Here is a 25,681-nt window from a genome sequence, read left to right as displayed (position 1 = left end):
TTGAAGTGAAGATATAAAAGCTAAGTAGTAATTATCCTGGTGAAGACTTTGATGGAGGTGTTTTAGGCATGGCGGATAGCATGTCTAAAGGCAAGAAGGATGAGGGCCTAGTCTAGGACTTGAAAGTTCTGTAAGATTACAAATAGGTAGAGTCAAGAGCACCAGTGTTAAGAGAGAAAAGTGAAAGGTAGGTGGAGACCTCTTTGTTAGCAATTTTTAGAATTTATATTGTATCTTGCATAGTGGTTAGGACCTTGGACTCCAGAGTTAGACCTGTGCCTGAACTCTTGTCTCCTCTACATGGCTGTAGAAAAAAATCACTTAATCTCTTCAGGTCTATTTTCTACTCTGAAAAAATGGGTATCATGATAGTACCTATGCCAAAGGGTTATTTTGAGTGTCCTGGACTTGATTCTTATCTGTGGCTTGTATCCCTTTTTTTGGACATTAATGCTCAGACTCTCTTGACTTCTTGCCATTTAATATTCATATCACAGAACATAATTCTCTTATTCCTTTCTACCCTTACTAGACTGGCTTCCTTTGCATTATGCCTGAGAGGGAGAGAACATGCTGACTTGAGGGCACAAATGCCCTGTGCCCGTGGTAGTTTTGGCAGTTATAGTTATTGCCATAAATTAATAAGTTGGTATTCTGATTTTATGTCAGTCTTGTGAGCTTGGGAACTGTTCTTGGGAGATGGATCTGTTGGTCATGTGCTGTACCATTAGATTTATGAGCTTTTAAGGCCAAGGGCTAGAGAGAATATTGAAAATTCATTAAAATCAAGTTACTCTGAGGCCTCTTTCAAAATAGGCAGCTTGTCTTCCCTAGAGTGCTCTCTACTTCTGCTCTACTATTGGCTGTGAGTTTATTTTATATATTTACATTTTTATAGTTGTCTTAATTTTTTATTTATAATATATTCAATTTATCATTATATAAATTCAAAATGACTAATGTAGAGTTAGTAAAAGCTGGCGGGACTCAGGTGTGACTGAAACAGAATAACTAGCTGTTCAGTTCTCAGCTGATAAAAAGATGTCCTGTGAAATATTTGGTTTTGTTGTATTTATAAAATCATTTGTCACTTATATTAAGAGAATTTGGCACTTTACAGTCATTCACAGAAAGGACTTCTGTTTATTTTATTTCACAAACAACTATATCATTCATTTGTAGTTTTGAGTGTTTGTTTCTTAACTATGAAAAATAAAACGTATTTTCTTTTAGTGGTTCTTATCTGGGCCGGGGATGTAGCCTCTTAGTGGGACACTTTATATGATTGTTTTTTATTGTCACAGTGATTGGGGAGATGGGAATTACTGATGCTTAATGGACGTGGAGGATGTATGGGGGGGAACAGGCCTGTTAAATATCCTATAGGATTGTCCAGCCCCAAAAGTTTGTAAGTGGCCCTGGTGAGAGGCAGGGCCAGCTGGTTTCTTCAAGTAGCCTAAATAACTATGCAGATAGCACCATCTAGTGAGGGAAATAGGTAATAGGCAAAATTTACTTTCATCACAGAAGTAAGAGAAAATTCAAAATTCTAAACTTTCAATAATAGGTTATAGAATCGTAGACTTTTAGAACAGGAAGGAAAATTAGAAATAATCTAATCCACCCTCTTCCTTTACAGATAAGGAAATAGGGTCCAAACAGGCAAAGTGATTTGTCCAGTAATGTATACCTAGTTAGTGGCGAGACACTGGGCTAGAATCCAGGTCTCATAGTTTCTTAGGTTAGTAATCTGAGCCTTTGTCATAGCAAACTATCTTTGGGTTCTATTTGGGTTACTAGCTTAGATTCTTTGTTTAGTTATTGATTTAAGAAAGAAAAAAATCTGTAAATGAGAGCATCTCATTTACTAGGTTTGTTATAAGGTAAGCTTTCATAGTGTATGCATTATGCATTCATTATACCTTGTTTTGAACCTAATTGCATTACTTAGAAATATGAGACAGGCTTTTGTGTATTTAATTTTTTAGTTGCCATGATTTCAGCTCTAAGGGTTGAGTATTATTATGATAAAGCTTTAGGATAGAGGAAAATATATACATGAAAATGTATTACAGATTTATCGTATTGGTGAACTGACATGCTGGCAATCACAAGATGCAAAACACTTTAAGCTAAAATGATATGAATTAAAAATAATGGATGTCTTCCCATTTCTTCTCTTTTAGGGCACATTAGTTTTGACAAGTCAGGTGTTCTTATATTTTTTTCCTTTTTTCCTTTTATAATGAGAGAGATTGGCAGATACTGAGAATGATTTAGTTGGAAAAGAGCAATTTTTAATTACTGACTGAAAAAAGTGTTGTTTAGGCAAGGAATGGGTTACAAAGCAAAGTGAGCTTTAACAAGCGATGCCACGGGCAGTGCTGGGAAAAGGAACCCGTGAAAGTGAGAGACTGAAATGAACCAGTTTCCTGGTCCATGATGATGCCAGCTGCCACGGCAGTGCTGATAACACTGATGATGATGTTCACACAACGATGATGATGATGACAGCTAACATTTCTTTTTGTGCTGGGCACTGCTCTCAGTGTTTTATGTGTGTTCACTTTTAATCTTCGTAACAACCCTGTGAAGTATAGGGACTGTTATTCTTATTTTGCAGATGAAATTGAGGGATGGAGAAATCAAGTAACTTGCCAAAGGTCTCACAGATATGAAGGTTTTTCCCCCTGACAGGATGAAAGCACCTTCATTTCTGAAATCTGACTTTCTATTATAATTGAATCCACTAGGAATAGTCGGTCTTCTGCAGTATTGTCCCTGAGATGACCATTTTTATATCTGTGTTGGTACCTTTAAATCTCATCTTAAAATAGCCTCAGCATATTCCTCTGCCTCTATGAGTCCAATTACCTTTCTGCAACAGTTCTTTGTAGTATTATCTTAGGTGACTATTTTACCTACCATGTGTATGTGGAATACAGGAGAGGATTCCAGAATGACTGGGACACGTGTGGGGTATCAATGACATTGCAAAAAAAACACACCAAAAAAAACAACCATTCAGAACTGCTAATGTCAGAACTTACTTTTTAGAGAAGGTGATTATTTGGCAGGAGTTTTGTTGGAGAGTCATAGAAAGAGCAAAATTCAGAGACACTTCTCATCTCTGTAACTCTGATGAACATTTTGGCTACAGGTAGGGCATACTAGGTCTTGATCTATTTGTACATTTTCCTCTAGCATTGCTTTAGCATTGGGAAGTGTTCAGATTATGAGAATAGCTCACATACTACCATTTTTTTAAAAAAATATATCTTTTCTGATTTCAGAGAGAGGAAGGAAGAGAGAGAGAGAGAGAGAAACATCAGTGATGAGAGAGTCATTGATTGGCTGCCTCCTGCATGCCCCCTACTGGGGATCGAGCTCGCAACCCGGGCATGTGCCCTGACCAGGAATTGAACCCCGATCACCTGGATCCTGGGTTGATGCTCAACCGCTGAGCCACGCTCAGCCGGCCACTACCATTTTCTTATGAATATCATATTCCACTGGGATTCTAATTGAATAGTAGCAATTTTTTTGTCAATATGTCTCTTAATTCATATTCGTGCATATTGGTATTATAGGCTGAATTAAAGTAGACTCTTCTTTAGTTGTAAATTCATGACATCATCACCTATGACCAAACCTAGTACCCTGCAGTAACTGCAGGACTCTGGTACTCACCCAGGGAAAGGAAGAGCAGAAAGAGTGTCCACTGTGTTCTGGATTCTGAGCTGCCTACTTTACAAGAGTTCCCACTTTCAATCCTAAAGATCTAATGCTTTAATTCATTTTTACAGATGAATGTGAGATTCCTGGAGATTAAATTATGAGCTCAGGGTCACAAACTCTAACCAGCCTCTGTGGGATCAAATTGTGGCTTTGTCACTTACTGGCTGTGTTGACCTTTAGCAAATTACTTGACCTCTGTGGGCCTCAGTTTCTTCGTCTGATCTGTAAAATGAGCATAATAATAGTACTTAGCTCATGAAGTTGTTACGATGATTAAATGAATTAATATAATGCAGTAATATTTGTTGTTCACATAGAACAATACCCGACACAACAAGTGATTATTAACTAAACAAAATATATAACTGATATTTTGAATCCAGGTCTTTCCAGTTCTAAAACCTGTGCTCTTCCCATTGTCCCAGTATACTGCCTCAAAAGTATTCCAGGACCCGTGTATTTCACATATTTTTGTATGTTTGTGGCCATTATTAGTTTTTTTTAAGAAGCAAATAGTGTCTAGAAAGTGTCTGATCCTTCGTTTCTTTATGTACTTCCAGACACTTGGTAAAAACAAGTTTCTTACTTTGCAAATTTTTTTTTATGGAGGCAAATGAGTTAGGCTTGTGATGAGCTGAATAGTTGTTTTAAAAGTATTGCCATTTTGATCTATAATTTTTTTTAAAAAAATACATCTTTATTGATTTCAGAGAGAGGAAGGGAGAGGGAGAGAAAGAGATAGAAACATTAATGATGAGAGAGTCATTGACTGGCTGCCTCCTACACGTCCCCTAATGGGGGTCAAGCCCACAACCCGGGCATGTGCCCTGACCGGGAATCGAACTGTGATCTCCTGGATCATAGGTTGATGTTCAACCGCTGAGCCATGCCAGCCAGGCCTGATCTATAATTTTTACTTCTTTTTTTATTTTTCTTATTATAGCAAGAACATTTAACATGTATAATACAAGGTTGCACATCAGGTCTCTGGAATTTATTCATCTTGCGTAACTGTTGTTGCAACTTCCCCCATTATTTTAAGTGTCTCTCCCTCTGGCTGAAGTGACTTGTAGGTCTGAGGTCCTCCCCTTCATTTTTTCATTTTTCATTTTTCTTTTTAGGAGCTAGACATGAAAGAATCTGACATTAAAAAACAACTGCATATATGGGAAAATTAGGAAGTAACTGCACATACCCAGGGAGAGGCTCAGAAAAAAACCTGAGAAGATGTTAAGTTTACACCTCAGGCTGATCCTCAACACAGAGACAGCCTACCACAATAAAATACTCTCTCTCCCGCACGCTCGCTCGCACACGCACACACACACACACACACACACACACACAACAGCCAGCTGTGGGGAAGGGGTAGGATCTGATTTCAAGAAATACATCGTTATTAGATTCAAATGTCCAGTGTTCAACAAAAGTTCACAGGTCATAAAAAGAAACAGGAAATTATTGCCCATTAAAGGAAAATATAAGTCATCCCAAACTGTCCATGGAAAAGCTCTAAAGGCAGATACACTAGACAGGACTTTAAAACAGTTGTTCTAAAGATGCTCGGAGAACTAAAGGAAGTTGTGGAAGAAGTCAGGGAGTGATTATGAATAAAATGGGGATCTCAATATAGAGATAGAAAAACCTAAAAAGGAACCAGCAAGAAGTTTTGAAGCCGAAAAGTACAATAATAAAAATGCAGGATTCACTAGACGCATTCAAAAGCTGGTTTTTAAACAAGCAGAAAAAAGGGTCTGAATTTCAAGCTAGTATAATGGAAATTATTGTTGCTGAGAAACAGAAAAAAAGGGTGGAAGAAAAGCAAACACCATCATGTGGACCAACATGTACACTGTGGGAGTCCCAGAAGGAGAAGATAAAGATAAAGGGGCAGAGGGAATATTTGAAGGAATAATAGCTGAAGACTTACCAAATTTGTTGCAGTACATGAATATGAACATCCAAGAAGCTCAATGAACTGGTAATATGAACCAGTGAGACTCACACCATGATACAGAGTGTCTTCTTTGACCACAGTGTGGTTAAGTTGAAATCAGTAACAAGTAGAAATGGAAAATGCGCAGAATCGTGGAAATTAAACAAAATACTTTTAAAGAACCAGTGGATTAAATAAGAAATCACAAGGGAAATTAATAAATACTAGAGATGAACGAAAAGAAAACTAGAACATACCAAAAGTTATGGGATACAGTGAAAGCACTGCTAAAAGTGAAATTTGTAGCTATAAATGCTTAAAAAATGTGAAAGGTCTCAAACAAAGTAACTGTACAACTTAAAGAATTATAAAAAGAAACTAAACCCGAAGCTGGTAGAAGGAAGGAAATAATAAAGATTTGATCAGAAATAAATGAAATAGTGAATATTAAGAGTTTGTTCTTGAAAAAAGATCAGCAAAATTGACAAATGTTTAGTTGGACTAAGAAAAAATAAAGAAGACTCATTACTAAAATCAGAAATGGAAGTGGAGATACCACTTCTGATTCTGTAGAAAGAGGATTATAATGCAGGACTGTGAACAATTGTACACCCAAAATTGGACAACCTCGATGAAATGGGAAAATTTCTAGATACAAAACCTACTGGTGCAGCTACTGTGGAAAACAGTATGGAGTTTCCTCAAAAAATTAAAAATGGGACTGCCTTATGACCCAGCGATTCCACTTCTGGGAATATATCCAAAGAAACCAAAACACTGATGTGAAAGAATATATGCACCCCTATTGTTCTTGCAGCGTTATTTACAATAGCCAAGATTTGGAAGCAGCCCAAGTGCCCATCAGTAGATGAGTGGATAAAAAAGCTGTGGGACATTCACACCATGGAATACTACTCTGCCCTAAAAGAGAAGGAATCTTACCCTTTGGCACAGCACGGAGGGACCTGGGGGGTATTACGCTAAGTGAAATAAGCCAGTCAGAGAAAGACAAGTGCCATATGATTTCACTCCTATGTGGGATCTAATGAACAGAACTAACAAACAAAATAGAAACAGACTCAGAGAGAGCAGACTGACACCTGCCAGAGGGGAGGGGTTTGGGGGGGGCTGGATGAGGTAGGTAAAGGGATTAAGCAAAAAAAGACCAAAAACAACAAACTCATAGACACAGACGACAGTATGGTGATGGCCAGAGGGAAGGGGGTGGGGAGGTAGGAGAGGGTAAAAGGGATAAATGGTGCTGGGAGGAGGCTTGACTCTGGGTGGTGCACACACCATACAATACATAGATGATGTAGAATTGCATGCTTGAAACCTATATAATTTTATTAACCAATGTCACTCCAATAAACTCAATGATTTTTAAAAAAATCTACCAAGATTAAATCACAAATAAAAAACCAAAAAGACCTAGTATGGAGATTGAATCAGTAATCAAAAATCTTCCAACAAAGAAAAGTCTGGGATCTGACTACATTGCTTGTGAATTCTACCAAGAGTTTGAAGAAGTAATACCATTTCCTCTCAAACTGTTCTAAAAGACTGGGGAGGAGGAGAGGATATACTTCCTAAGTTGTTCTGTAGGCCAGCATAACCCGATACCAATGACAGCCAAAGACACTACAAGAAAAGAAAGCTACAGATAAATGTCTAATTATTCGAGTGGTATAGATTAAGAATACAATTTTTTTAGTACAGTTTATTAACAGTTTTAAAACCTTGTTTTTATGAAAACTTAATTTGGAAGATTTTTGCCCTCGATACATGTTCTTAATACCTATCAGTGAAAAGCGTGGGCTGTCTTTGGGAGTGATTATTGTAAGTATTGTGTAGGGGTGGGGCGAGGGGGAAGGGTGGGCATTCTTTTTTTGAGTTTTATAATACCATATTGTTTGAGTGTTCTTTTTTAAAGCAACGAGTATATTCTTCTTTTATTAAAATGATAGAAAATATTTTTAAATCACGTAATGACATAAAGGTAAACTTTTAAAGATGTCCTCGTGATTAAACTCATTTTGTGCTTTTATTAATTTTGGTTCCAGGCTTGTGTGGATGTCAGATCCAGTTCAGTGTTTTGGCAGCAGCTGGAACTTGTAGATACCCTCTCTGGTGATCCCAAGTTGCCAGAATGGTTATCCACACATCCTTCTCATGGAAACCGAGTTGAGCACTTGGATAGACTCATACCTGAGGTGAGCTAACACTATGTAAGGCAAGACATTATTTTTACGGTGTCATTTATTTTTAATGCTGTTACTACTTGTGCTTAGAGAAAGAGTTCTAGCTTGTCAACTGTTTTGATCACTATAATTATGGATTCTCAGTTTTCAAAGGATTTGACTGAAAAGTAAAATCCTGCTTGTCCACAAGCCTTGGGGAATAAATTGCTGTGTAAAGTTGACTTTTCTTGATGGTGAAGGCTTAAGCTTTTTAGTATTATAGCTTTTAATGTTATCTGATTTGGTGAAAGTCTAAAACTCAAGGCATATTTTTTCAACATACTGGTTATAATTTTGTATTTCCTTGGTGATTTAAGCTTACTGTTTTTTTTAAAAAAACACCGAAATACTCCAGTTAATGACCTGTACAAAATTTTTGGATCAAATGGGTATTAATTCCAATAACAATGCCGGAATTTTTCTTAGAAAAAAAAAAAGTCCCCTGATATTAGTTTGCTTGCTGGTTATTTCTTTCTTTAAAGCATGGGTGGCTCTTTTTTTTTTTTGGTAGAATTCATTAATGAATAAAGCTAAAGCAGCTTTTTCCCAAGTAGTTTCCACTATCTCCTAAAAATCTTTTTATTTGTTAACATCATTTAAAATGTTTTCTGTGGTATCCACATCAGTACAAGATGGACGTCAGACATCTCCAAACCAGTCTACACGCTCTTTTTGTCTCACTCGCATTGCCAGTATGACTTCAAATTTAGTTTAACAGATATTGAGTACCTATTATAAGGAAGCAGCATGGTAGATACAGGGGATACAAAGAGAATTAAGACATGGTTTTGGTATTTTTAGGATGCTGACATAAGTACAAAGTGATTCTTAATGCAACAAGGAATATGGTTTATTACAAGAAAAGTAGAAATATAGTGGTATGCAATTTGAAGGCATAGCCTGCATCTAGTTTGGGATAAGAAACTACCAGGAGATTCATTCATTGATTCATGTGATTAATAAAAATCCACTAATAGTTTACTATTCTGTATTCCGTTGGTAGAAACAATACAGCCTCTTCTTTCTTGGAGCTAACATTCTTGTTAATGCAAGTAATAAACAAACAAACATACATTGAGTATGTCAGGCAGTAATAAGCATATTGGTGAAAAATAAGGCAGGGTAAAGGTCGTCGAGAGGGCTGGGCAGCGGAGGAGGCGAACTGGCCTACGTTCCGTTTGTCAGAGAAGGCCTTGCCTAACAGAACCTGGAAAGCAGCCGGGGACCAAGTCCTGTGGAATCGGAGAGAGAGTCTTTCATGCTGAGGAAGCAGCAAGTGCTTAGGAGAGTGTGTTTGGTGTGTTCGAGGAGTGGCAAGGAAGACACTGGGGCTGAGTGAGTCAAGGAGGGGGAGAATGGTTGAGATATGTGGGGACCAGACCATGAAGGGTCGTCTTAACCATTGTAAGGACTTGGCTTTTATTCCAGGTGATATGGGAAACTAGTAGAGGATTTTGAGCAGAGGAGTGACTTGGTCTGACTCACGTGATGACTCCTTCCGTGTTTTATAGTGGTCATGGGGGAAGATGGTACCTGTGTGGAGAGTGGACTGTCGTGGGGCAAGGGTGGAATCAGGGAGGCTGCTGTGAGGCTCTTGCAGTAATCCTGTTAAGGGATTATAGAGGCAGAAGAGAGGGAAAGAATGATGAGATTTTGGATATATTTTGGAAAGAATGACGACAGGATTTGTTGCTAGAGTGGGCATATTTTGTGCCTGTCATGGGCATTGGGGCCAGCCAGACATGGATTAAGAACTATCCTAAATAAATTTCATTTATACCCTTAATTTGAAGAAAACATATTTGAGAAAAAAATAACAGTGACATTTACTTGACATGCTGTAGGAATTATTCATCTTAAAAGAACAACATAGGAAGGGACAATATGTTTCATCACTGATTGATTTGTACTGAAGATCACTGACCCTAAGGGCCTTCTTAGTGCTACCCAAGACCCAGGGAACTTATATCACCCTAGGAGGCTTAGTCTGTCTCTAAAGCCATAATAACCATATGGTTTTCTCTTGGAATTCTCTTTCTTTCTGTTTTTGCTCAGTGAAATTCTAAAAATATGTGGTTTACTTAAATTGGATAATGAATTTTAGCTGACTTTCATCTAAATTCTGAGTTTTCATTTCATCATCGAAGATTAAACTAAGGATCTTCAGAGAAGTAAAAATGTGCTTTAGAGAAGTCTTTAAAATAATAATGAATTGGTTAGTGAGTATGAAGAAAAATGATTGGAGAAATAAATATGTTACTTGGGTGCCAGTGCTGAAGAAAACATTGGGAGGTATTTTTTTCTAAAAATAAATTATTCTAATTCAGAAACTTAAATTGAAAACCTTATATAATTTCTTATATTCCCCCCCTCCCCAAGTGATTAAATTCAATTTGAAAGTAATAAAACTCTGCTACAGTATTGGGAATAATTCAGTGGTTGAAGTGAAACTTATAGTTAGTATAAGAGTGTATTGTTAATTAGAATACATAGTCATAATTCCGAGATTGGAATTCCCTATTATCATTTCTAATTTCTCTAATGAAAGAAAGCAAATCCTCAGGCAGTATATAGAATTATGTGAGTCTATATACTACTAAAGACTACATTTTTTGTTTGATTTTATTTAAGATTTTTTTTTTCTGTGTAAATTAGTAGAATATATTCTACCTAATGCTCCTGTTCTTTGAAGTGATGTACATCACACAGGTTGTCTGGCTGAGAGCACAGAAATCTAGGCCAGAGATGAGGATTTCAGGGTGACCCCAAAAGAGGTGATCGTTGAAGCCGTGAAAGTGGATCAGTTCATTTAGAGAGTAAGCAGAGAAAAAGGTCTCGGATAGAGTTAACAGTATTAGGTGGTTTCCTCATTTAATTGGTAGAAGGAAGACAGAGCCCATAGTTGGTCAGATTCATAGGGAGAGAAAAGATCAAGAAAATCAGGAAAGTAAAATTCTTTGCTTCCATGAGAACATAAATCTTGGTAATTTTGATTTTTAAAAAATATAACTGACGATTGTGTATTTTTAATTTCTTATTGGATTCTTCAGATATCATCACAGAAATGTGTTATTTTTACTAAACATATCAACATTTAAGATGTTTTAAAACCATATGCATTTAACAAATATATATTAGTCATCATTTATGTGCCAGATTGTAGGTGTTGTAGGGGCTGTGAACAAAATAGACCCCAAAACCTGCCCTTAGGAAGCTTACTTTGCAGTAAAGAGAGACAGACAATAAATAGAATAAATTAGTAACATATAGAATAAATCACCAATATATTATTATATCTTAGTCAATAGTAAGTATTAGGGAGGAAAACAGGAGGAAGAACAGTGTATTAGTCAGCCTGGGCTGCCGTCACAAAATACTGCAGCTGGGTGGGTTAAGCGCCAGGAGTTCATTTCTTCAGCGTCCTGAAGGCCAGCAGTGCAGTGTTAAGGTTCTGGCCCGTTTGATTTCTGGTGAGGTCCCCTCCCGGCTGCAGATGCTGCCTTCTCGCTGTGTCCTCACGTGGGGAGAGAGTGGACACACTGGTGTCTCTTCCTCTTCTCCGAAGGGCAATGATCCCATCACGAGAGCCCCACCCTCATCTTAATCGAGTCACCCCCAAAGGCTCCATCTCCAGATCCTTGGGGGTGAGGGTTTTAACATATGAATCTGCGGGGGAGACGCTTCAGTCCATAGCAAGTGAGTAATGTGTGAGCAGAGATGGCAGAAGTGCTGGAATAGCTGTTTGAAAGGGGGTTGATCAGTTTCACTGAGCAGTTGGTATTTGAACAAAGACTTGAAATAAGCGAGAGTCTTCCCCTGGGGGGCTGAGGGGAGCAGGGGTGGGGTGAGAGCTTTCCAGGTTAGGAAATAGTGAGTGCAACGCTCTGAGGCAGGAGGGGGCCTGGCGTCGCTGAGGAACAGCCAGTGCGCTGGGATGGAGCGGGCAGGGAAAGTGGAGGGTGCGGCCCTGTCACCCCCGTAAGGACTCCAGCTTGTGTTCAGGGATAGGACACCCGTGGAGGGTTTTCGGCAGACGACTAGGGAGTAACAGGATCTGACTTACAAAGGGTGTGATCTACAGTTCCTGTGGAGTAGTACAATCATATCATTTTGGAGTATTTTAGTACAGTACATTGTTTAGAAAACAGACTAGTTCCTTTTCTTGATTTTGTTTTTAAATCAAGAAAATGCCTCTAAAGTAGAAAACAACATATTCCTGCTCTCTTTTAAAATGTGAATTCTGAGATAAAGCATTTGCCAGTGCCTAGTTAAATATAATGCTGTGATCCACGGGCATTTAAACAGGATAAATATAGGGTTGTAGCGATGATATTATTTGTAGTTAATAAGATGATATCTTGTAATTTTATTTACTTGAAATAATCAGTTAAATTTAGGAAACACATATTTTGGTTACCATAACAACTTGGGTGAAAAATTGAAGAACAGATGTTACATCCACCTGTTGATGTTTAATAGTATGACAGTTTTACAATTACTGTTACATTGTTCAGAATTTAAATTTGTGTATACCATAAGTTGTCCTGGAAAGAGAGATCTTTTAAAACTTACTTTCTATAGGATTGTTATAAATATGAATGTATGTGAATAAGGGAAATTGTATGATAACCTAGGGTAAAAAAGTCACTTGAAAGATTTATTTTATAGCCGAATTTAGACTGAATTTTTTATTTTCTACCTCTCTCACCAACTCTTTGCCATCTTTTCCTTGGGGTAGGGGGAGGAGATGGAGAGTGATAAAATATAAAGGAAAAACATTTAATTTGGGCTTAGTTGTTTGGGGTTACATTATTATAATCATAATTTTGAATAGGGTTTATTTTTTAAATGTTCTTAGGACTTTCAATGTCAGCTTTATTTGTAAACTGGTTTTTAAATCATTATGTTCAAATTTACTGCGTTCAGTTTTTTAGATGTCGGAACCACTCAGTGGCAGGCTGTAAATATATTCATTTTATTCTCATTTATTTTGAGTTCTGTAAACTTTCAGGAAGCTGGGGGTTTGAACTCATATGTAAATAATTCTTATACATTTATAATTGGACAATATAAATACATAAATCATTAATATTATACATCCCATAAGTAGAAAATATGAGAGTGTTTAACATTGAAGTGAAATGTTGTTGGCCAGCGTACACAAACATACACTGTTCACCTTACAGAGTTTCATTTTCTCTGACAAGGAGAGTACTGAGGAAGAGGCAAATATCATAGCAGCTCCTGTAATTGAATTGGCCTCTGGATCATATAAAGCCAGGAAGCCTGACAGTAACATTGTCTAAAACCTTTAAAACATATTATGATACATATAATGTGTATTTATTTGAGGCTGCCATGAATGAGCTCATAGAAAAAAGTCTCTTTTAGGGGGGGAAGGGGAAAAATGACATTTTTGGAAAAACATGTTTTAAAAAATGGATGAAATCCCCCCCCCGAAATGCCTTGGTTCCTGTTTTCATAGGAAGCTTTTAAGCTCATCATGCAACTTCTCTCATTAATTTTTTTCCTTTTTTTTTTTTAACTTAATATAGTTTAGTTTTTGTGAATAAGTAATTGCAGTTTTACTTGCTATGCAGTGCCTAGAAGAATCCTGATGTATATTAGCAATTGTTTCATAAATACTTTAGTTGTTACTTTTTTTAAAAAATATATATTTTTATTGATTTCAGAGAGAGGAAGGGAGAGGGAGAGAGAGAAACATCAGTGATGAGAGTCATTGATCGGCTGCCTCCTGCACACCCCCTGCTGGGGATCGAGCCCGCAACCCGGGCAGTGCCCTGACCGGGAATCGAACTGTGACCTGGTTCACAGGTCCATGCCAGCTGGGAGATATAGCCATTTCTTAATATGCTGTTCTCGTATGTTAGGAGTGGTTGATTATACAATTTTATTTGAAAACTTTTCCTTATTATTTGATCATTCAGAGGGCAATTGGCCTGTGTCAAGGTGGCCTTAATTTTTAATTTTTTTATATTTATTTAAAATTTCTAGTTATTTATATTTAATTATTTTAGACTACTTCAGAACAGTTTCCATTGCAGTTTATGAAGGGAAAGGAAATGAGTTAGATGAAGAAAAATTTTAAAAGGTAAGATCATGACTTATAGAAGTATCAAAGGAACCACATTTGAGATTTTACTTAATTTATTTGTGAGGGACCAGTAATGTGTTACCACTAGCTCAAAGGAGACTTCAACAACCACAGGCATGTAGGCAATAAGGAATGCTGAAATGAGTTTATAAGTAGTGCAGGACGGATCCACTCATAAGGCAATAATCAGTTGCATTCCACCAGACGTGGACAGGCATCACTTGCATTGTTATCAGTTTTCGGCAATGTACAGAGTTGTAAAAGAGCTCTAAGACCACGAAAGGTGGAGCTAACGCCCAAGGACACACTTGACAGGACACCCAATGATCTTTTTTGCCCATATGAAAGTCTTTCACCGTCTTCTGGTGTTTTTTTTTTCTATTGTCATTTATTTGCCTTTCAAGTAAAGATACCAAATCAAATCATCCTGTCAGACTAATATATAAACAGAGGTTTTTGTTTTGTTATTTTTAAGCAGCAACATAGGCATTATTCTTGTTGTATTTCTTTTCTTTCTCTTAGAGTGGTAAGCAGCTATTCTCATTAATTTCAATTGAATCTCTTTCTAGTGAGTGTTAGGAGTTAGGTTGTTGATGCTAAAATCTTAGGGTTTTTGAAAAGTATATGCTTGCCTTCAGAAATTAAGGGAAATTAAGGGAAGAAGTTGGAAATAGAGGGGGTGTAAAAGGACTGGTTAGGTGTTTTAAGAGAAATATTTAAACCTCTCATGAGCCATTTAGAACTAAAGATACAGATGTAAAATCAAGGGTGAAGTCACAGAAATACAAAAATGACAGAGAAGGGAAGACAGAGAGGAAAAGGTGTTTTTTTATATTTTTCTTTTTTTAAAAATTGAATTTATTGGGGTGACATTGTGTAATAAAATTTTATAGGTTTTAGGGATACACTTCTATAACAACACATCATCTATACACTGCATTGTGTGTTCACCACCCCAAGTCAAGTCTCCTTCCATCACCATTTATCCCCCCTATACCACTCTTCTACCACCTCCCCACCCCCTTTTCCCTCTAGTAAAAGGATGTTTTTCTTTTAGGAGAAATTGTTTTAATTTAACTTTTTATTATAATTTTTAAAAAACACCTGTAAAGGTAGAGAATAATTTAAATAATTTAACAAACCCCATTTTTTTAATCGCATCCAGTGGTATCAACCTTCTTGTACACATGCTGCTTCAGTTCCTTCTCTAATTTTTTTTTTTTTTTTAACCCAGACATATTTTAATGCAAATCCCAGACACGAGGTCTTTCCCTCCTAATTAGTTCAATATGCACTTTTAGGAGAAGTATCATTTTCTTCCATTACATATCTGAGAAAATTAACAGTAATTCCTTTATCCGATTGCTTCTTAGTGGTATCCTCTAACTTGTTTCTTTATAATTAGAAGCTAAGTTTTGGCCAGAATATTTTGTAAGTGGTGCAACTATGCTTCATATTGCTTCCCATGAGGATTCTCTTACTCTGGCTGCTCCGCATTTAGTGATGCCTAATTCCGTCAGTGGGTTTGGATGGTGATGGCCCAACTCCTGTGGAAACGTGGTTTTCCCTCGTGTGACCAGAAAGCGATAGTGGGGCGGTGATTTCGCACTCTGCTGATACCCAGCTTTTTAGCAGCCTGAGAAGCTTTTTCGATTGAGGAGCTGTCATCCTCTGTCTCAAAAGGTTAACCTGAATGTGTCTTCCATATAGAGCAGTGAAGAAGGAGCTCAGACCAGCCAATTTAACTAATGGAATAAAAAAAGATGCTGTAGCCAATTTTTTTCTCCTATTCAAGAGGAGATTCAAGAGGTAGATAAGAGATTTTAAAAAAATCATAGTAATGATGAGTGCATAAGATTGGAAAAGAAAGGAACGATCATCACCGGTAATTGTATTTAAAGACTTATTCAGTGTCTGAGTGTCCTTAACTAATAACACCACAAGGACCCTCATCTAAACTAAATGCTACAGTAACAACAACAAAAAAGCAAAGCCTCAGAAATGCCCATTTCCCCCCAGGAAGATAAGCTTCAAAGAGTAGAAAAATCTAAAAGAAACAAATCTCAAATCTCTGGTCTGATTTAAAAGCTTTACTCCATTGGAGAGGACAGCCTAGGTCACGAGAACTACAGAAGCGTCGCTACCTGAAGCTGGTATGATAAGGCTGATGTAATTACATCGAAAGTGACAGAAGAAGAAAGAATGACTTTAGATATATAAGATACGTCCATTTCAGAAAATTGCTGAACTTGTCAGTACAGCAGAAAAGCTGTGGAACTTGCACTGGAGGCTGTAAAGAGCAGAATTGTTGCCCCAGAGCAAAGACTCATGGATGCTGGAGGAAGAGGAACACAGCACAGCCAGATTAAATCACCGAAAGATAAAAAAAAAGTCTTAGGAACGGAAGAATATTGAAAGGACCCAAGGAAATCCAAGGTGCATATAACAGCGGTAAAGACCAGTACATTCATTCATGTCCTCATTTCTTTGGTTATGGTTAATATACCACATTTTTGGTTTAGATAATATTTCTCAAGATGGGTTTTTAGAAGAATCCCAGAGCATCATGCATGAGAAGCCCTGAAATGATGATGCCTAGATACTTATATTTATCAAGTGTTTAATATTCATTGCAAAGATAGGCTCTTAGAAGATGCCAGGGTATAAAAAGAAAATTTAAAGACATATAAGAGTAAGAATGACTTTGGATCTTACTTTTCAGACTTTGGAGAAGTGTAAGAGTTTAGGGAGAAAGAAAGAACGAAACAAAGAAATAAAAAGCACAGGACCCAGTACACTGTGCTGTGGTATCTAACTAAACCAACTCTCTTTCTTTTATGTTGGAAGATCCTTAATAAGTGAAACGCATAAGCAATGTCGGTGAAGTACTCAGCAGCAGCGCTCTTTCCACAATCCAGTGTCGGTTGAGAATTAGGTAAAATATGTAGTTTGTTTATATATAGTTGTGATTATAGCTTGTACCCTACTATTCTTAGAAAACCAAAGTTCAAATAAGGAATTAACAAAGAATTGAATGACTAGTACAAAAATATTGAACCGACATAAGAGACTGCTAGGAAAAAGACGTATATTTTCTTTTCAAATGCATATACACCTTTCAAAAAAATACTGGTCATATAACTTGAACAAAAACATGTACAATTAATATAAAATGTTGTGGTTCAAATTGTCAGGATACAGTACATTAAAATTAATATACTAACAAAAATTAAAAGGTGGGTGGCCACATGAAAATGAAAATGTATATGTATAAGATGAGCAAGAAATCTATGAACAATTAGAGCGTGCCTTAAAATCAAGAAATTTTATAATATGTAGTTATATTTTTATGTGTTACTGTGAAACCTATATGTAAAGAAAATTAAATGTCTCTATTAGTAAGAAAGAAAAATAGTGAAGAGATAGAAAATTATAATATGCCCAGACAGAGAGAATACAGTTAATAAACCTAAGCAAAAATAAGCAAAACTGTAGTAGTTGATTCTTTGGGAAATTAAGTCAAAGTGAAAATTATTGGATCAGTTAGTTAGAGAATAACATGTAAATAGGATCAGAAGAACTATAATGATTAACATACAGGAAAACCAAAATATTTGGGAGAATGTTATTTTTAGTTAGATGATATTAATTAATAGCCAAAGTCCAAATCAGAAGTAAAGTGTGTGCACTCACAAGTGTGCCTGTATGTGAGAATTGCCAAAGTGGATGCAGCTAGCAGTAGAAATTATAACTAGAATGAACCTCCTCAAATTAAGTTTCGAAGAAAGATGTATGGTGTAATTAAATTAAGTGAATAAAAACACTGTATTAGAAACCCAGAGTTATAACAAATTATAAAAGAAACGGGCACCTACTGCTGACAAGGATTTACTTTGGAGAATTTTTTCAAAAGTTGAAAGAACAGTTATTCAGTGAATAATTAATTCCAGCTTCAAAATATAGAAAAGGGACACTTGATTATCAGCTTCATTTTATGAGCGTAAATGATTTCATTTTGATAATTTGGTAAGAGCAACATGTTTGAAAGTATTTGTGGACTGGGGTCATTAACCAGCAAACAATACAATACTACTTAACAATAATTATTTACTATAAGCAAGTAAATTATCCTCAGATGCATGAGTAGCATAGGAAAAAAGCACTCAGTGTCAAGGAGGAAATTCAGGACTTGACTTTGATTCTTCTGTTTTCCTGCTTATGAGGAAATCTTGCCCACGGCCCTCACAGGGCTCTGGGAACCCGTCTCCTCCGTCGGCACTGCTGCTGCTGAGTAAAAGCCGCCGCCATCTCCCCCGTAGGTTGCTAACTAGGGTCATCTCCTGTTTTAATCTTCCTGCGCCATTTTTCACCTCAACCCCTAACAATCTATTTTCTTTCTTTTTTTAAGGGGTTCATAATATCCTTTAAAAGGGGATAATTTGAACAACAGAAGGAATAACAATAAATAGAAACACATCAAACTCAAATAGAAAAAGAATTTCATGAGTTCATAACTATATTTGTATTAAGGGAACTCATTGGTCACCATTGGCTGTTGGTAGGGCACCAACTCATTCATTTTTTTCCTTTTTATTGAGTTTATTGGGGTGACACTGATTAACAAAAGTATAGAGGTTTCAGGTGCACAATTCCACAACACATCATCTGTACGCTGTATTGTGTGTTCACCACCCCAAGTCAAGTCTCCTCCCGTCACCATTTATTCCTCCTGTACCCTCGTCTCTCTCCCACCTTTTTCTCCTCCCCCCAGCAATCTATTTTCAGTACCCTAGCCCAGCGACTTTCAGCCTTTTCCATCTTATGGCACACATAAACTACTAAAATTCTGGGACACAAAAAAGTATTTTTTGCAGATCTGACAAAAAAAAGAAAAACGGTATAATTTTGATTCATTTACACCAAATGGCTATTGTTGTGTTGGCTGATGTCACTTTTTAATTTGACAATCTAAGGGGAAAGAGGTCAGTGCCCCTGATTAAATGTCAGGTATCACATGTTTTTAAAATTCTGTGGCACAGGGCTTGAAAATGGCTGCTCACTAGCTGATAATCTTTTTTTTTTGTTATATCAGACAATCTTTTTAATGTTACTTTCCTGCTTAAAATCTTTTAGTGTCTTCTCATGTAATTTAGGATAGAAATCCAAACTCTTTAAATCCTAAAATTTGGCCACTGCCTAATTCTCCAACTTTTTCACATCTCTCTCCCCGAGGCTTTGATTCCCACAATTTCACCTGGAGCTTGTTTCCTCCTTACAACCCCTCCACTTGCCGATTGCTCTGCCCGGAACATTCTTCCCTCAGCTCTCTACACAAATGTCCCCTCCCTCTGGAGGCTTTCTCTGATCCCCAATCTCAAATACCCTCTCTTGCTCCCATTTATTATCTAATACAGTGCACTGTTTAATTTCTTCATCTACTTTGCTAAAATGATTTTGTTTACTTGTTTATTATTGTCTGTCTCTTTCCCTAGAGTGCAAGGCCCCTGTTTACTGCTGTGCCCTTAGTGCCTGTGACAGTTTCTGAAATGCTTAGAGAATATTTATTAAACGACTGCATAGTGTGTAACGGTAGGAAAAATAATGTGATACTGGGTTAAAAGTAGAAAACTGGGCAATGCAATTGAATAGCTTTTCTGCTTCCTCATACAAATTTAGCAAATTTAGAAATTTAGCATGTAGGAAATTAATAGTTGGTAATGGGAAAGGATACCCTCAGGAAGTACTGTAGAAATAGTAGCCTTGGGAATCCTGGGTTTTAATTCTGACCCAGCCACTCATTGAGGAAGTTACCTAACCTAACCTAACCTTCATTTTGCTTCACCTGTCAGGTTGAGTTAGCGATGCCTCCTGGGTGTTTTATGTACGTACTTGTGCGTTTGCTATGGTAAGATCCTGTCTTCTCTCTTTCCTTCCCTCCTTCCCTCATAAGACAATTGAATGATAAGTATTCTACACCAGGATCTACATTTCAAAAGTGGTTCATATGATAACACCAGCTTAGATAACATTTTAAAAATACCTGGCACAGCGCAAGGCACAGCAAAAGTGAACAGTAGATGGCAGTTCCTTCCACTCTAGTTGGAATCTTCAGGCTGGCTAATTCCATATTTAATTCACAGTCTTCCTTGGGATTCTTAGAGCTGTATATTCTTGTTATTGGAGTACATTCCTGCTTTCTGTTAGACTGTAAACTCTTTCCTATGACATTTGTCATAATGATTTATTCATAGCTTGTGTTCTATAAATGCTTGTTTAAAATTCAGCATACATTTAAGTGCATATTATGTGCGGTGCATGAAGTTAAACACAGTAGACAAAGTAAAGGAAATGGAAAGGCATATTCTAGCTGGACAGCGGGAAAACGTTGCTCACTTTTAAAGAGACGAAGGAGCATTTAATAAGATGGATTTGAATTTATGAAAATAAAAGATGTTGACACCTGAAAATGTAATAAAATAAATACGGGAAGGAATAGTTAAAAAGCAGGAGAAATATTTTACCAATATGTCTGATAAAAATCTTTCTTTGCAAAATAGATGAAAATTTGATAGAAATATATTTAGTCTGTAACAGGATTCTGCTTGATAGATAGTTGGAGGAGAGAAACAGTTCACACATGAAGAAATATTAATGGAAAGCCTTTATGAAGAATATATAGGTTTTTAGCAATAAATGTAGCTCAGACATCTCCAGAGTACATTTATTCCATAAGAGACTTACTCAAGAAATCTATAATGTGGTGCAAAAAACCATTAATACAAAAGCAAGTGGTGCAAATGCATTAAAAATGAAAGCAACACCAAAAGGCAGGTTCTAATCCCTTTTTTCTAAGCCTTTTTACTTCTATGCCAGCTTTTTTTTTTTTTTTTTTTTTTTAACAGACTTTATTTTTGAGAGCAATGTTAGTGTCATAGCTAAATTGAGTGGATGTTACAGAGATTTTCCGTATACCTTCTGCCTCCATGTAGACACATTCTCCCCCACTCTGAAAATACTGCACCAGAGTGGTACATCTGTCTGTTGCAATAGGCGAACCTACATGGACCCATCATCATCACCCAAAGTCCACAGTTTCCTTTAGGGTTCACTCTTAGTGTTGTAGATTCAATGGGTTTTGACAAATGTATAACATGTATTCACCATCATAGTATCATGTAGAGTAGTTTCATTGCCCAGAAATACTCTATGCAACTGCCTGTCATCCCTCTGTCCCCCATAACCCCTGGCAATTGCTGATTGTTTTTTTTGTCTCCATAGTTTTGCCTTTCCAAGAATGTCATGTAATTGGAGTCATACACATGTAGCCTGTTGAGATTTGCTTTTTTTCCACTTAAGTTTTCTCGTTGACTTTTCATGACTTGATAGCTCATTTCTTCTTAGCAGTGAATATTCCATTGTTTAGATATAACACAGATTATCCGTTCACCTACTAAAGGGCATCTTGGTTGCTTGCAAGGTTTGGCAATTATGAATAAAGCTGCTATAAACATTCGTTGAGCAGCTGTTTGTTCCCTGCCAGTCACTTAACCTCTCTGGAGCTCAGTTTCTTCTTTTGTAAGTTTATCCGATGAGTGCTAGGGATCCTGAGGTTTGAAATGATGTGGTTATATAGATAAAAATCATGAAATACTATGCTTTACAAATTATGGATAACTCAGGTATGCCTATATGTTGATAACATTGTAAGTTGGTAAAGCCTTTCTGGCAGAAAGCCGTTTGGTCCTATATAGTAATCTGTTATCTGTTAAGTAATCTCTTCTTACTCTTTTTAAAAAAAGTATGTTTTTATTCATTTCAGAGAGAGGAAGGGAGAGGGAGAGGGAGAGAGAGAGAGATAGAAACATCAATGATGAGAGTCATTGATCTGCTGCCTCCTGCACACCCCCTTCTGCCTCCACAACCCAGGCATGTGCCCTGACCAGGAATCGAACCGTGACCTCCTGGATCCTAGGTCAATGCTTAACCACTGAGCCATGCTGACCCGGCTGTTCTTACTCTTTGCACAGATCATTCTATCTTGAGGGCATACTTCAAGTAAACCCAAATAGGGGTTAAAAGCATCTTTTATTTAAATTAAGATTTTTTCATAGGGTAATTTGTAAAAGCCAATCAAAACTATAAAAACAATGGAAATGCCCAGTACTGGGGAAATGCAGAGTGATTTGCATGAGGCCGGGGTTGGGACCATCTTTCCTGAGCAGTGTGTCTAGCTCCTTACATAGCGCGCTGCTCTATTTGTTGACTGTGAAAAGACTGAAAAGAGAGCTTATGGGGCAGAGAAGAGCTTTTACTGAATGTAAAAGATTATAGGAGATGACATGCTGTTCTTCCCTCTGCTGCTTTGCATCTCCCAGTGCTAAACTCAGCTGTGCCAGCTGTTACCTGCTTGTCCCTTCACTGGTACCAGGTAAGGCCTTAGGCAGGTGGTGTAGCAGCCATGACGGATCAGCTTCTCACTTGGAAAAGTATGTCGCTGTGGTTATAAAGGAGTTAAAGCCAGAGTAGACCGTATGTCCCACCTTTGCTAGGACAGTCTCAGTTTATGCCTGATGACTCGGTTTATGCCCGATGAATCTTAATAGCATCTCCTTTCACTCTCAAAGGTATCCTGGTTCGGACAGTAGATCACCATTTAGCTGAGCGTCTGACTTTCTTTTTACTTCAGTGATGTAGTTGGGAAGCATTTTCTTGGTGTTGCTTTCTTTTCAGTTCAACTTACTTTAAGGAACATTTATTTAACACACTCAGTAGATGTAAGATGTGAAATACAGTGGTGCCTCGGTTTTCGAATGTTTCAGAACTCAAACGGTCTTCCGGAATGGATTACATTAGAAAAACAAGGTACCACTGTACAAGGAAAATTCAGACAAGGCCCTGTCACCAAAGAGTTTCACTTGAATGCTTTTTGTCCTCAGTTTATTTTGGTAACTCATAGCCTCATTCAGAGTCAGGATTGCTCCTAGGTCAAGTTCCTGCCCTGGCTTCGTCCATTCAGAAGACCCTGCTCTGGCTTGCCTCTGGCTGCATGCTCCCCTGTTCTGTATTCAGGGGGTACAGCCATCTAAGAACCTTTGCACTCTGGGTCTTACGGTAATGGAATTCCTCACCCAAACACTGCTGAGCCTGCTTCCAGGGCTGTGAGGACCTCTGCCCTTGGGCGCCCACACCCAGGGCCCCTCACAGTGCAGGGAAGCCGGGGAGGGGAGTAGGGAGTGCAGCAGGCCAGTGGCAGGAGCTGGGGCAGGCGGCCCCCAACCTTAGACGTTCCGAAATTCAAGAATTCTAATTTTGGTACCTGGCCTGCAGGGTCATTTTGACTGTGTGGGAGAATAGAACATATTTTATGTAGTACTTGATACAGCTTTTAGATATTAAAAATGTGGTATCTGAGCCTTCCTTTGTGTTCTTGCCATGGACTCCACAGTTACCTGGGGCAGGCCGACTCCGAGTAAATCCTAAACTCTGTGCCACGTCCTAGGAGATCCCACATTATCTGCCCTGCCCCTGGCCCCCGTCCTCCTCCCGCTGTAGTAGCTTCCTCACGGTTCCAGAGCGCCCCAGGCTGACGCTCTCCCACCGCAGTCCTCGTGCTCGCAGCTGCTGCTGTTTGCCATGCTCCTCTCCTGGGTGCGTGCATGGCCTCTTTCCTCGTGTCCTCAGGTCTTTTCCCCTGTTCCCAGAGTCATTATTTTATCAACGAGACCTTGCCTGGTTAGTCTTTCTAAAATTTTATTACTCCTCAAACACTGACTGCCCCTCCCTGCTTTATTTACTTCCCTTAACACGAATCACCACCAAAAAATTAGAGGTAGTAAAAAAAACTAAGCTAGGTGGGTTTTTTTTTGTTTTTTTAACCCTAAATATGTTTCTTTTAAAACCCTTTAGATATTGACGATCTTTCCTAAATTTTTTTTTCTTTTGTTTTTATGTCTTAAAGTCATTCATGGACCCCCTTTAAAGACTCACCTAGTTCTCCAAGGCTAGTTACTTAAAGCAGCAGTCCCCCTACCCTGCCCTCAGTTTCAAGGGGAACCATTTTCAACTCTCTTAAATTACCCTTTTGATATTTCCTATCATCCTACATAACACACTTATATTACTACTTCCTACCGTCTCCGTTTCAGGCAGTATCTGTGTACCTTCCCACAGAGGGTGAGCATCAAGCTCTCCCTGTCACTGTCACACCTGGACATGCACATGGCGTATCCAGCTCCCTTTCCAGTGTGGTCACATGGTGATTTTGGTTAGATCGGATTTAATGTTGTAAACACTGAACACTAGTCACAGCTGAGCCATTTGTATACTGTGATTACTTTTCCTTGCAGCATTTTATTTTTCTTGGAAGTAAGATTGTCATGATTTTGCTTTGCTTAGGCTATTTGCTTTTCTAGGTTATTAGTCACCCGGTTATGTATGTCTTCTTTCAGTAGCTTCAGATATCTATGTTCTATTTTTGCCTTTTTCTTGAAAGCAATCTCAGAGTCTTCAGATCTTGTCTAATCTGAACGGTTGTTCTCAGGATTGGCTCGAGTTTGACTGAAACCAAAGAGATTTTGTTCATTCCCAATGGGACGCTGGGCAGTCATCACAGACGCAGCTGTTCTTTTCCAATATATTATGTGAAAATGTAACTGTTTATCAGGAATTTGTCTGTGGTTCTCTCTTATGTGTTGTAATTAAGTTATCTTTTGTTAAAAAATACTGAATGTATTCTTATATTTCATTATTTTGCATAGAGCATATTAAGAATTATTGGAATAATCTTAATAAGTTTATGTATGTATGTGTTTTGTGTTCTTTTTTGTACTCTGTTGTATTCTTTCTTTACAGGCTCTCGAAATTAGAGAGATGTGCAATTGCCCACCACTCTCAGAGCCGGACCCTCGATTAGTGTTTAAACTCACCATGAAGGATTTTCTTGAAAAATCAGAGAAAAAGGACCTAAGTATCACTGTTGAGAAACAGAAAGTGAATATTCTTCCCATTGAAAAACAGAAGCAAATATCATGAACTTAAATAGTTAAAAAGACTGGCAGCTGAATTGAAATATGTGAGACGACGGATATATGAAGAACACAGCTATCCTTATCATTTCTATGTTATGATTTTTTTTTTAAAATGTTCCAAATGAAAAAAAATTGATATTCAGTCAAATCATGTATATGACAGGTATTACCTAAATTTTTCTAGGTATTTTTCATGAAATATGGATGTATTCTAATCTATTTTAAAATATCTTCAATGAGGAAAATGTCACAGAATAAATTTATATTACACATTTTACGCTGTTTCATACTTGCTTTTGATTTGGAAGGCAGACTTTTCGTGGATGAGAAATCAGAATGTGTAGTAATTGTTACTGTGCAGAGGGTTCCAACTGAGCCTAGACTGGGTTTCAGAGTCTGGATGGTGAACTGGGAAATTGACGGTCTAAAGCATCTGGTTATAGAAATTGGCTTGCATTGGGGTGGATTATATGGAAGAGGGGACCTTGGGAGAGAGAATTTCCTGATCTTTACTATGGACAGTGAGGGAAAGTGGCTATGGGCAGAAGCTGAAGAAGCTGTTTTCATAGGAAAGCACAAGTGATTTTATTTGTGGTCCAAGTGACAAAGTGAGAAACACGATGGG

General features: G+C 37.6%; 1 protein-coding gene across 6 annotated transcripts in view; it reads left to right on the top strand.

The window, feature by feature from the left end:
• Positions 1-25,333, top strand: part of OMA1 (OMA1 zinc metallopeptidase) — a 45,923-nt gene extending 20,590 nt beyond the window's left edge. For 5 of the 6 annotated variants that reach the window (XR_013999268.1, XR_013999269.1, XM_081143926.1 and 2 more), the window contains 2 exons: positions 7,738-7,887; positions 24,881-25,332. Coding sequence is in view for 3 of the 6 variants with exons in the window: in XM_081143926.1 (XP_081000052.1) it covers positions 7,738-7,887; positions 24,881-25,060 (330 nt within the window). In the remaining 3 variants the exon portion in view is untranslated. Of the gene's footprint in view, positions 1-7,737; positions 7,888-24,880 lie in introns of all 6 variants that reach the window. The other variant, XR_013999267.1, reaches the window with a different exon arrangement.
• The last annotated feature ends 348 nt before the right edge of the window (positions 25,334-25,681 follow it).

This window comes from Miniopterus schreibersii (genome assembly GCF_964146895.1).
Source record: "Miniopterus schreibersii genome assembly, chromosome: 8".
Lineage (NCBI taxonomy): Eukaryota > Metazoa > Chordata > Mammalia > Chiroptera > Miniopteridae > Miniopterus > Miniopterus schreibersii.
Note: the sequence above shows the minus strand (reverse complement) of the source record. Positions and strands in the feature narration are given on the sequence as shown.